We start from the raw sequence: 13,096 nt of genomic DNA on the forward strand, positions 1-13,096 counted from the left end.
TGACATCATCTTTCTAACATCTATTAAAGACATCAAAGGATGACATCATCTTTCTAACATTTATTAAAGACATCAAAGGATGACATCATCTTTCTAACATCTATTAAAGACATCAAAGGATGACATCATCTTTCTAACATTTATTAAAGACATCAAAGGATGACATCATCTTTCTAACATCTATTCAAGACATCAAAGGATGACATCATCTTTCCAACATCTATTAAAGATATCAAAGGATGACATCATCTTTCTAACATTTATTAAAGACATCAAAGGATGACATCATCTTTCTAACATTTATTAAAGACATCAAAGGATGACATCATCTTTCTAACATCTATTCAAGACATCAAAGGAGGACATCATCTTTCTAACATTAGTAAAAGACATCAAAGGATGACATCATCTTTGTAACATTTATTAAAGACATCAAAGGATGACATCATCTTTCTAACATCTATTAAAGACATCAAAGGATGACATCATCTTTCTAACATCTATTAAAGACATCAAAGGATGACATCATCTTTCTAACATCTATTAAAGATATCAAAGGATGACATCATCTTTCTAACATTTATTAAAGACATCAAAGGATGACATCATCTTTCTAACATCTATTAAAGACATCAAAGGATGACATCATCTTTCTAACATCTATTAAAGACATCAAAGGATGACATCATCTTTCTACCATCTATTAAAGATATCAAAGGATGACATCATCTTTCTAACATTTATTAAAGACATCAAAGGATGACATCATCTTTCTAACATTTATTAAAGACATCAAAGGATGACATCATCTTTCTAACATTTATAAAAGACATTAAAGGATGACATCATCTTTCTAACATTTGTTAAAGACATCAAAGGATGACATCATCTTTCTAACATTTATTAAAGACATCAAAGGATGACATCATCTTTGTAACATCTATTAAAGACATCAAAGAATGACATCATCTTTCTAACATCTATTAAAGGCATCAAAGGATGACATCATCTTTCTAACATCTATTAAAGACATCAAAGGATGACATCATCTTTCTAACATCTATTAAAGACATCAAAGGATGACATCATCTTTCTAACATCTATTAGAGACATCAAAGGATGACATCATCTTTCTAACATTTATAAAAGACATTAAAGGATGACATCATCTTTCTAACATTTGTTAAAGACATCAAAGGATGACATCATCTTTCTAACATTTATTAAAGACATCAAAGGATGACATCATCTTTGTAACATCTATTAAAGGCATCAAAGGATGACATCATCTTTCTAACATCTATTAAAGACATCAAAGGATGACATCATCTTTCTAACATCTATTAAAGACATCAAAGGATGACATCATCTTTCTAACATCTATTAAAGACATCAAAGGATGACATCATCTTTCTAACATCTATTAAAGATATCAAAGGATGACATCATCTTTCTAACATTTATTAAAGACATCAAAGGATGACATCATCTTTCTAACATCTATTCAAGACATCAAAGGATGACATCATCTTTCTAACATCTATTAAAGACATCAAAGGATGACATCATCTTTCTAACATCTATTAAAGATATCAAAGGATGACATCATCTTTCTAACATTTATTAAAGACATCAAAGGATGACATCATCTTTCTAACATTTATTAAAGACATCAAAGGATGACATCATCTTTCTAACATCTATTAAAGACATCAAAGGATGACATCATCTTTCTAACATCTATTAAAGACATCAAAGGATGACATCATCTTTCTAACATCTATTAAAGACATCAAAGGATGACATCATCTTTCTAACATTTATTAAAGACATCAAAGGATGACATCATCTTTCTAACATCTATTAAAGACATCAAAGGATGACATCATCTTTCTAACATCTATTGAAGCCATCAAAGGATGACATCATCTTTCTAACATCCGTTAAAGACATCAAAGGATGACATCATCTTTAAAGGCAAGGATAGAATGTTTATAAGCTTAAATAGATGGTATCATCTTTCTAAAGTATCTTACAGACATTAAAGAGACGACATCATCAAAGGCAGGGAATGAAATGTTAGTGAAGCTGGGGATGTTGTTGGCTTTTTCCCTCTGTTTTTGCAGAATAGTAGGCCATGTCGTTGAGTTCTAAAAAAAAGTGTGTGGACCCATTTTTCCAGAACTTGCCAGTGAAGAACAGTGAACATAAGGGAGAGACTGCTTATGTATCTTTGTTCTTATAATTAAACTGAAATGACGTCAAGTTAAGACAAAAAGTTATGGCAGAGTTGTGATGTGTTGTTCAGGGATCAGCCGGTTCATAGATCTGGATTTTGTGAATGACAGGAGCCGACTACTCTTAGAGAGGAGGTTTTCTCTTTTCAAAGACATCTCAAGTCAAAGCAGTACCAAATGAAGAGCTGATTGGAGCAAAGACTGGTTCTTAATACTGAGCTGAGACAAATGATACAGATCTCTAAATAGAGCCACATTTCACATCACTCTTATCGAGGCTGGACAGACACAAATAAAGCCATACTTTGTTTACCAGCTGAGATCCCGTCAGCTCTGAATGTGTGCCAGTGTGTTTTTGTCTGACGACGTCCCAGACCACCTCTGTGTGCAGTCTCAACTACAAGATATCAGACCGTTCTGGGGTGTGTCCACAGAAAACATGAATGATTACCACTTTGTATCTGAATAACCAGCATGGACAGTATGACAACCCTCCCCCCCCAACCCCCCACAGTGTGCATGTGCATGCGTGCAATCCAGGACAGGAAGAGGATTTTAGAGGGGGGGGGGGGGGGATTAGATCCAGGAAGTCTGCCTGGAACAGGTTCTCCTTGACATCTTACCAGAGCCTCTGTGCCCCCTCCTGCTACAGGTGCCTGGTAGGGACAAGGTGATTTTAGGGCTTTGCTTTGGGGGAGACTTTGCTGCCTCTTCACAGTGGCTCCCCATCTGTCATTAACCTCCCCCTTTTTAATGACAATGCATGACAACGTTAGTGTGAGGAGAGGGGGGGACACCAGCATCATGACCCCCCCCTCCCTCCCTGACATGCAGCCTGCTGGTAGCTACAGTTACAGCTCAGAGAGAGAGACCAACAACCCACAGACGAGAATGTGAAAGGGCGCAGCGCCACGTTTGTCGCAAGCAGACGACGAGTTTAAGCACTTTCAAAGATCGATATTTGACAGAGCAGGATTACAGAGTCAGGCTGCCCTCTGAAGTTCTGGAGAATAAAAACAAAAAAGAAGGAAGAAGCTACACTTCCAAGAGATCCATTCAAACGTTTTTCTGTGTTGATACTGGACATGCCTCAACTGATCAGCAACAGATCCGCTACTCCTCTGGAATCTGTGGCTGTGTGCGCTATAATGTATTATAACGCCTCACGGAGCTGCCAGCCAATCAGAAGTGAGCACACCAGCATTTTCAGGCAAGCAAAAAGTTCCCATCACCTCTCCTGCTGCAGATCAGCCATCCTCACTCATCCCGCTCAAGATCCCCTACGCTTTTAGGCCAGTCCCAAAAAAAAATGTAATTCCTACGTTGAACGCAACACGAAAAAAGCTACAACTCACATGCCAAAAAAGTTGGGGCACATTTAATGGCAGCAAACACATCTCAAAAAAGTAAAGGCGGGGCAACAACATGCTTAGGCTGAACTATCTCTGATACGCTGGACTCTCTTCTTTTGACCACAGAACAGTTTTCCAAGTTGTTTCAACCAATTTTAAATGAGCTTTGGTCCAGAGATGGTGGCGTTTTAGGATCAGGATCTGGATCCTGTTTGTATGTGAACCTTTTTGCCAATTTTAACTGCTTCTTACCTTTTAAACCACCCGTTATTTCCACTTAGAGCACATTTTTGTCACTTTTATCAATTAAAAGGATTGATCAGAGTCAGCAGAGAAACCTGACAGATTTATCCCCTGCTGCTCAGAATAAGGGCGGATCTGGTCGGACTCTAACCGCGTTCCTGACCGGGGTTCGGTGTTGGTTTCTCTCTCGGGCTCTACGTCATGATGGGAGTGATGAGTTGAAGACAAATGAAGTCAAACTTGGCCTACCTGTCTCAGCTTCCACTCCTGCTCCTGCTCTGACTCTTTGGGCCTCAGCGGGTCCTTGAACGCCCCGTCCATCTCCATAGAAACGGGGTCATACGGTCCAGGCAGCGACGGCGGCGGCGGCTGCTGCTGCACAGGCTGGTGGCGTTTCATTGGGTCGTTGGAGAGCTGCACCTTATTGATCCGCTGAGCCGCTCGGTTATCTCGGGCTTTTTGCTGCAAGAGGGAGAGAAATCAACCGTCTGGTTTACGGATCAGAATAATCTAGAAACTCCTGATGAAGATGTGAAAGTGATGAGTCTTGACAACTGGCCTGAAAGTCTTCTGCAGACAGTTTTTATATTTCCTATATCCTTTTTGACATGAAAGATGCTCCTTTTTCCTTTTTCTCTGTCTAATACACAAACAGATCCATACTTTCAACATGAGAAGCACATAACTACAATTCTAAACTCACAAACGAAGACACTTTCCACAGAATTACGGCATAAATACAGATGTACACAGGGATCGAGACTTAGGTGGGGAGCTGTGTTTGGGAGAGAAGGAGGGATGGTCATGTGACCCAGATAGTTATGAAGATATTCCAATAAAAAGGAAATTTATGGTCAAAATCCAGTGGTATTAAGTTTCCAATTCTTTTTAGAAATATGGATTTCCTTTGAAAAAAATCAAGTTTGGATCAAAAAAATCTAAATAAGATAATAATAAATATTATATTGTATTATGAACATAATATCTGATGAATATCATATGAATATTTATATGGTAAGATGAACTGCAGAAACTAATATATAATTAAATATAATAAAATATAATAAATGTAATGAAATATAGCAAAATATAGCATAATATAATCTAATTAAGTAAAATAAAATATAAAATATTTTAAATATAATAGAATATATAATATTACGTGTATTACTGGATGTTCTACTGTATTGTCAACATGCAGCATTTATGAACTGGGTATAAACAGTAATTTTATTGTGGATACAAATAAAAAGTCCCGTGGTAGTCACAGAATTATTAATGGTTATCATAACAGAGTGCAGTAAAAAAAAAAAACAGTTCATTTTTGTCATCGGTCTCTAAATCCAGATTTCTTAACCTTTTAAGGTCATGACCTCTAAAAAAACCTTTGCTTCAGTCCGGTCCTCGTCTCTCTCCTATAGCGGGGGATTTTGTGGCTGTTAAAGTGGTTTGACTCCCCCCATAGAGGGTTCATGAGGACAGCAGTTAGTTTGTTAAACCCAGACAGAATAATAATAATAATAATATCTTGAATTTATATAGCGCATTTCAAGAAACCCAAGGACGCTTTACAGGAACTCATAGACATGGACAAACTATGTGAGGGGCAGGATGAGTGTAAGGGGTGGTTTAGTGAAGACTGTAGGCTGTGGTGAACAGGTGGAGCGCTACAGAGGCAGGAAAGAGAAAACTCACCACGAAGGGCGCTCTGTCCTGAGAGCTGGCTTTCCTCCACAGCTTGGTGATCTGCTTCACTCTGCTGGACCAGTCTGCACGGACACAGACGTACACAGAGGGGTTAAACACAGACACACTACACATGAGGAACCGCAGGTGGCGGGTTTCTGACCCTACCTGGGTACTGCTCCTTCAGGTGGGGGAAGTTGGTGTTACAGTAGAGGACGGGCGCCACCGTTGCCATCTCTCCCAGACTTTCTTCTTTCTCCCACTTCAGCGTTCCTCTCTGAGCCGCCGACATCACATCCTGCTCCCCCTCCCCTGCGTACGCTTGATTGGTCGGATTAGCCCTGGGGGCGGGGCCAGAGAGCGTAGCGGGGCCGTGGCTCTCTGGAGGGGGGAGCCTGAAACCTGCCGGACCCTGAGAGCCGCCGTGCGTCATGGGAGCGTTGGTGAAATGAGGGGCGGCTCCCATCAGGCCGTTCATCAGAGGAAGACGAGGAAACACAGCAGCTGGGCAGAGAAATATGAGACCAGGTTCATTAATAAGAAGGGGGCGGGGCCAGACGACAGCTTCATTCAGCACCTGTTGATTGCATTTGCTGCTCTGAGCCAACTTTAATGTAGAAGACAGGTTTGTGTGAAATAAACCTACAAAAGGAGTATGACTGTGAAAGAACTACACTACCCACAATCCTAGAGGGCCACAGCCATGTCTCTGGTTGGTGGAGCCCGCTGTGACCTGAAACTATGAGCCGCCACTGGAGAAGTGAACAGTGTGAGCATACCTGGGTGGTGTGTGTTGCTCTTGCTCCCAGCAGCAGTGTGCGTCTGCTGGCTCTGCTCTGATTGGCTGCCGTTTGGGCTGAGAACGGCGGTGAACACCTCCTCGACGTCCTTCCCCTCCAGCTCTGTGAACACAAACACTACAGATCAGTGTGGAGCTGTGCGAGGAAGTTTAAACCAGCAGGTGGACTCAGACTCTTCCTGTCACGTCAGCAGGTGAGCTGGGCGGTCTTACCTGGGATCTTGTAGAGTTTGCTGAGGATGGCACCTGAAACACAACACCGACCAATCAGATCAACAAACAACCTTCATGTTGGACATGCAGCTCATCTTCAAACTCAGCAACACATTAAAAAAATCTGTTTAGACTGGATTGGGTAGGAGTCGGATTTTAGCTCCCTGAGTCACTCTGAAAATGATCGGTGACCTCTAAACTCACCGTCAGAGACCATCTTATCAAGCTCAGGACTCAAGATGGCGTCCAACGGCTCCTCTTGCACCGCCCTCTGGCCACGCCCACCACTTCCTGTCAGAGAGTCAGCCATGGAGCCGATGTCCAGACCAGCTGGAAGAGAGGACAGACGGAGCGAGATGAAATAAAAGTGAGCAAACATGGAGCGGGCTGCAGCGGCGGAGGAGGAACCGGGAGGAGCATTCTGTAGGAGGAAGGAGGAGGAAGAGGAGGCAGCTGCAGATTCTGAGAGGAAGGGTAGTCAGTCAGTGAGGCAGAATCTAAAAAGATCAATGGCGTCCCACAGGGCTCATGTCTGGGTCCTCTAAAGTAACTTTTGTTTGAGGATAATGCTGCATAGAGGAAACAGTAGAGACTCTACTTCCTGTTCTTTCCTGTTTTTCCTGCTACGCCGTCATCTTCTAGGATCAGAATCCAGCTGCAGGACACGGAGGAGCGGGCAAACTTTGTTCTCAGAGCTGTCCAGCTAAACCTCATCCTATCTTGTACCAAATCAATTCAATTCGAGGTCGCATGAGTGCAAAGTTTGTCTGACGTGAATTAAACTGAATTAAACAAAACCGGAGCATTAACATGTCCTCCTGGAGAATCAGACACTCAGAATCAGCTGTCACATTAACGCTGATTTAACAGCTAGCAGCTGCTTAGTTTAGCTTAGCTTAGCTTAGCATAAAGGCTGGAAGATCAGGTAGTCTGGTTCTGTCCACACTTAAAGTCCCTGATGATCACAAAATACCAACAAGAGAAGAGCTGGTGAGAGAAAGAGAGCGGCTTTAAATGAGAGTATAGTTCTAGAAGAAGACGAGGAGGAAGAGGAGGAGGAGGAGGAGGATGAAGGCCATCCAGTGGAGTCTTACCAAACGGAGAGGGGGAGCGCTCCGCCTGGAACTGACCTGAAAACAAACACACACTGTCATCATCTCATAAAAACTCAAAAAGCTGCAGCCTGAGACTTTGCTCTTCTTCGCTGGTGCCAGAAAACGGCGCCTCCTCCACAGCGCTGTTCAAACAAACCGACTTTCTGAATCAAACATGAAACAAACACATGATCGCGTATCCACCATTAACCACTCAGAAACCGTCAAACTTCAGCTAAGGTCACAGTCTCTATTTGACCTTTACATGGATTTAACCTCCAGTTTTCATGTTTGAAAGCCAAAAATCTGCACTAGATGTGGTTAAAGCAGAACATTTAATAAATAAAAATAACTAACACTAGCTCTTTAAATGCACGACATGACACGATGTAAAAATCACAATGAATAGAAAAGGTGAGGGGATGGAGAGCCATGGAGGGTGAGCTGTGTGCCTGTCTGCTGTGTATGGAGAGGCTGGCCTGGGTTTCTTTATTTAGAAGTATTTTTACGAAAATCAAAAACAGCCAGCTGCTTCATCATTTCTGTTTAGGTGACTGTAAAAACCAGCGAGTGTTGATAAATAACACCTCCCTGTATATTCACGTGCTGAACGGTTGGACTCAGTATCACGAGTAGAGCTGCTACTGCCACCCCTACCACCCATCAACCAATCACAGGGCTGCGGTTTAAACATGTGGGTTCACTTTGGATGAGGTTGACTTCAGTTGCATGCTCAGACCTCTGTGCAGGGTCCAGGACTACGTGGATGTAGGGTGTGGGCGGGGCTTAGTTGCGGAAGCATGAATCTGAGGGTCAGGGTTAACCATGAAAATGAAGTTCTGAGTCTCTCCTCTGTGTGGGGGCGTGTTTGGGTGTGTACCTGAGTGTCCTGTGGCCAGTATGTGAGGGTCAGTGTTGAGAACATCAGACAGATCCACCAGAGCTTCCTCTGACACGGCTGGATGGAGGAGGGCACGCCAAAAACACGCCATGATAACACAAACACGGATGACAGCGTTCATTACCCACAGATGAAGATGAGGACGAGAGTGATGAAATAAATTAAGAATTTATTCAGGAAACTCACGCAGTGTCCCCTGCTTCTTAACAGCGTTGGTCAACACGGAACCAGATGGCAAGCCAGAGTGGGCGGGGCCATGCACTCCGGGGGTGGGGCCTCTCATGACACCTGTGGATGCTCCTGATTGGCCGACACCTGGCATGTCAGGGACCGGCCTCTTCTCCACCTGACGACTCCGGTCCAGAAGATCCCGACCAAAGAATGCCTCCTGGTTGAGGAAAGAGAGCCAATCAGAGCACAGGGATTTAACCAGAGATGAATGAGCCAATCAAAATGTAGGGATTTTAACCAGAGTGATGAACGAGCTAATCAGAGGACAGGGATTTAACCAGAGTGATGAACGAGCCAATCAGAGCACAGGGATTTAATCAGAGTGATGAACGAGCCAATCAGAGCACAGGAATTTAATCAGAGTGATGAACGAGCCAATCGGAGCACAGGAATTTAATCAGAGTGATGAACGAGCCAATCGGAGCACAGGGATTTAATCAGAGTGATGAACGAGCCAATCAGAGCACAGAGATTTAATCAGAGTGATGAACGAGCCAATCAGAGCACAGAGATTTAACTAAAGATTAGGGATACACGATATTGGACTTTTGCCGATATCCGATACACCGATATTTTGAAACAAATTTTGGCCAATACCGAAACTGATACCGATATTTAATTTCATTTTTTCCACTGTTATAAACTACAATTCTATCATGGAGTACTTTTTTTTTTATATTGGTAGTCTATTTTTGTACAAACTGACAAAACATTTGATTTTGATCAGAACTGAAGGATATATTGTTTTGTTTTGGTTTTTTTTTCAAATACAGCCATACACTAATGGCAAACTTACAGTAATGTCTTTGGGTTGTATTACATGTTTACATGTATTTTTAACAGTACAGTCAAAGTCATCTGCATTTTTAGGGCAATAAGCAGCAGCAAAATAACCTTCTGACACTGAGCTCCACAGTGCAAAAAAAAAAAAGCTTATAAATTTAGACTTATTCTCCTTATTACTCAGCCAGTTTGCAGAATGGCTCCCTGAGATACTCCTGACAAAGGGCTTTAAATAACAACAACAACAAAAGATTCTTAAATGCAAAAAAAATCTAGCTATAGTTCAGAGCTAAATTATTATTCTAAATTTCTGAGACTCAAGATGACAGAAATAAAACTTCAACTAAAGTAGTTCTCCTGATTCTGCCTAAACAGCACAAACTAACTAAGAAACCAAGTCTAATGGGCATTTCACTGTAAACAGCTCTTTAACAAAACATCTCCAATGCTGGACACACCTTCGAGCGTGCACGGGAGATGGCACACAGAAGTCCGTCATTGCTTTTGCCATGATTCCCGCATGTCACATAGGACGACATGCACGTTCTTTTTAATCTCTATTATTAATGTCCCAAACATGTTATCAAAAGCGGCTGCAACTGCGGCTGCTAAGTCAGCACTCCTGTGAGTGTAGGACAGACTTTTTAAGAGTGAAATCCTTATTTATCCACGGAGGCAGTGAGGCTAAACGAGCTAACAGGACGGACACTTGTCCATATATCCGTGGGAAAGCTAATATGTTTAGCTTTAACGAGGTGCTTCTCTACATGACTGGACACGAAGTTTTCAGTTCAGGTAAGGCTATAAGCGCCTGCTAGGTATAACGTAGCGGGGCTTTAAATGCACCATAAGCCGGTATATTCCACCACGCTGAAAGGCTGATTATCAAGAGCTATAAATTCAATGATTTTCCTGTTCAGCTCCTTACCTTTGGGTGGTCTCTGCTGTATTTTTAGCTTTGTTGAATGACTGAAATAGAGGCTGCTGCCAAGTTTTCCCTGGCACGAAGTTTTGTCATTCTTTATAGTCCTTGCAGTCATCAGGTTGGCGGTTTTTAGATGCAAAATTAAACTGGTGGTGTTAAAGGCATGTTGTTGAGCTCCTCCACGCATCTGATGTACTTTACAAGCGATGCAAACAGCTGCTTTGCTTTCTTGTTCCCACTCCTCAGACTTCTCCCACACAGCTGACATGTTGTTTATTGTTGTTGGCGCACGTCCGGCGTCATCGCGTGTGCTTAATTATGACGTCACATTATCGGCCGTGCACATCGGCGTAAATTTTACTATCGGCCGATATGATAATTAACTTTTTAAGCTATTATCGGCCGATACCGATATACTGCTGAAATACCATGCATCCCTACTAAAGATGAATGAGCCAATGAGAGCACAAGGATTTAATCAGAGTGATGAATGAGCCAATGAGAGCACAGAGATTTTTTTTTTTTTTAAAGATTTTATTTTTTGGCCTTTTTTGCCTTTATTAGATAGGACAGCGGACAGAGTCGGAAACAGGGAGGAGAGCGGGGAGAGACATGCAGGAAATGGTGCCACGGGCTGGATTCGAACCCGGGTCGCCTGCGCACACGGCGCGTGCCCCAACCACTCGACCACCGGCGCGCCGAGAGCACAGAGATTTAACCAGAGATGAATGAGCCAATCAGAGCGCAGAGATTAACTAGACTGATCGTCTGATCACCTACCTGGAGGTAAGAAGGGAAGATCTCCTCAAGCTTCGTCTTCTTTTTCCTGTATCTCTTTTTCTGATCAGCAGGCGGCGCTGTCTCCATGGAAACATCTGATAAACAGCATTCATTAGATAATCTTACTGTTATTTTATAAGGAAGTGGGTGTGTCCACAGGTATAGTGGTCTTACCTTCGTCATGACCCGGCAGCGTATCCGTTGAATCTCTTCGACACAGTTTGATTCTGCTCGGACCAAATTTACCGCCACGCTGACGCACCATGAAGCCACCGATACCTGAGACAACGAGTGAGGGAGGGGTTAACGTCAGATAGGATGAGATAGGTGATAGGGTAAAGGTAGAAACTGGCCCCGCCCTCCTCACCCGGCCTGTAGGGTTTCCTCTTCCTCTTCTTGTTGCCGTCAGTAACCTCAGGCTCCTTGGTGATTTCATCAAAAGGGGCGTGATCTCGCTCAGGACTGGAGTCGGATTTCATCTCACATTCTGCGTCACCTGGAGGAGAGACAGACTCGTTCAACCACCGGTCATCCATGCCGATTCGTACTGCATGAAAATAACTGCAACACCCCCCATTTTTTTCTCATTCCCAGACATCAACAGCCTGCTGAAAATCTTCAAACACAGGAAGGCACAATGGTCAATTTCAAAATAAAACACATGTACGGACTGTCAATTGTTGAGCCCATTTTTAAATCAAAACTGCATCAAAACAGGAAGTAAATGAGCAGTAAATCAAAGTTGGGCAGGTGCTGTTTGTATGTTTTTGTCTTTTATTAAACCAGATGAAGCCTGACTGAGATCCAGAACTGAGATCCAGCTGCTCTGTTGGGCACAAACTAAAGTGGGCGAGGGTTCCTGCTATGTTGATGCAAAACCGTAGCACAGGCTAACGCTGCAGACACAAAGCCTGTGGAAGTGACAGGTTAGTGTGTTTGACCTCTGACCTCTGCTGTGGTCCTGCTCAGTGGGGGGGTCAGGGTCTGGGGGCGTCTGCAGGACGGACACGCTGTTCTGGTTGATGATCCTCAGCTTCAGTTTGGGTTTACACCTGCAGACAGATAAGAGCTGATAAGACTCAGCAGCTCGAAACACTAACAGGGAAACCAGCGGAAATACGAAAAATAACTGAATTCAATCTCAAAATTCTGAATTCAATCTCTGACTCTGATCCCAGGATTATGACTTTGATATTAGCTCTCTGACAGTGATCTTTAAATTCTGACTTTGATCTTTGAATTCTGAGTTTGAATCTCAGAATTCTGAGTTTGATCTCAGATTTCTGACTCTGATCTCAGAATTCTGAGTTTGATCTTTAAATTCTGACTTTGATCTTTAAATTCTGACTTTGATCTCAGATTTCTGACTCTGATCTCAGAATTCTGAGTTTGATCTCAGATTTCTGACTTTGATCTTTGAATTCTGAGTTTGATCTCAGATTTCTGACTTTGATCTTTGAATTCTGACTTTGATCTCAGATTTCTGACTTTGACCTTTGAATTCTGAGTTTGATCTCAGATTTCTGAGTTTGATCTTTGAATTCTGAGTTTGATCTCAGATTTCTGACTTTGATGTTTGAATTCTGAGTTTGATCTCAGATTTCCGACTTTGATGTTTGAATTCTGACTTTGATCTCAGATTTCTGACTTTGATCTCAGATTTTCTGACTTTGATCTTTGAATTCTGAGTTTGATCTCAGATTTCTGACTTTGATCTTTAAATTCTAACTTTGATCTCAGAGTTCTGACTTTGATCTCACGTTTCTTGCTCTGATGTTTGAATTCTGACTTTGATATTAGAACTCTGACCTTTATCTTTAGGTTCTGACCTTAACACTTTAAAACTCTTCTG

General features: G+C 42.3%; 1 protein-coding gene across 6 annotated transcripts in view; it reads right to left on the reverse strand.

Annotated features, from left to right (window-relative positions):
- LOC121527127 (histone-lysine N-methyltransferase 2C-like) overlaps positions 1–13,096 on the reverse strand; it is a 119,937-nt gene that overhangs the window by 63,782 nt on the left and 43,059 nt on the right. For 4 of the 6 annotated variants that reach the window (XM_041813857.1, XM_041813860.1, XM_041813856.1 and 1 more), the window contains 14 exons: positions 12,193–12,296; positions 11,612–11,740; positions 11,419–11,523; positions 11,245–11,339; positions 8,712–8,913; positions 8,505–8,582; positions 7,625–7,660; positions 6,735–6,860; positions 6,531–6,563; positions 6,298–6,420; positions 5,687–6,022; positions 5,528–5,601; positions 4,082–4,294; positions 2,861–2,983 (listed from right to left, as the gene is read on the reverse strand). In XM_041813857.1, the coding sequence (XP_041669791.1) occupies positions 2,861–2,983; positions 4,082–4,294; positions 5,528–5,601; positions 5,687–6,022; positions 6,298–6,420; positions 6,531–6,563; positions 6,735–6,860; positions 7,625–7,660; positions 8,505–8,582; positions 8,712–8,913; positions 11,245–11,339; positions 11,419–11,523; positions 11,612–11,740; positions 12,193–12,296 (1,777 nt within the window). The remainder of the gene's footprint in view (positions 1–2,860; positions 2,984–4,081; positions 4,295–5,527; positions 5,602–5,686; positions 6,023–6,297; positions 6,421–6,530; positions 6,564–6,734; positions 6,861–7,624; positions 7,661–8,504; positions 8,583–8,711; positions 8,914–11,244; positions 11,340–11,418; positions 11,524–11,611; positions 11,741–12,192; positions 12,297–13,096) is intronic. The other 2 variants (XM_041813858.1, XM_041813859.1) reach the window with 2 other exon arrangements.

This window comes from Cheilinus undulatus, linkage group 19 (genome assembly GCF_018320785.1).
Source record: "Cheilinus undulatus linkage group 19, ASM1832078v1, whole genome shotgun sequence".
NCBI classification, from domain to species: domain Eukaryota; kingdom Metazoa; phylum Chordata; class Actinopteri; order Labriformes; family Labridae; genus Cheilinus; species Cheilinus undulatus.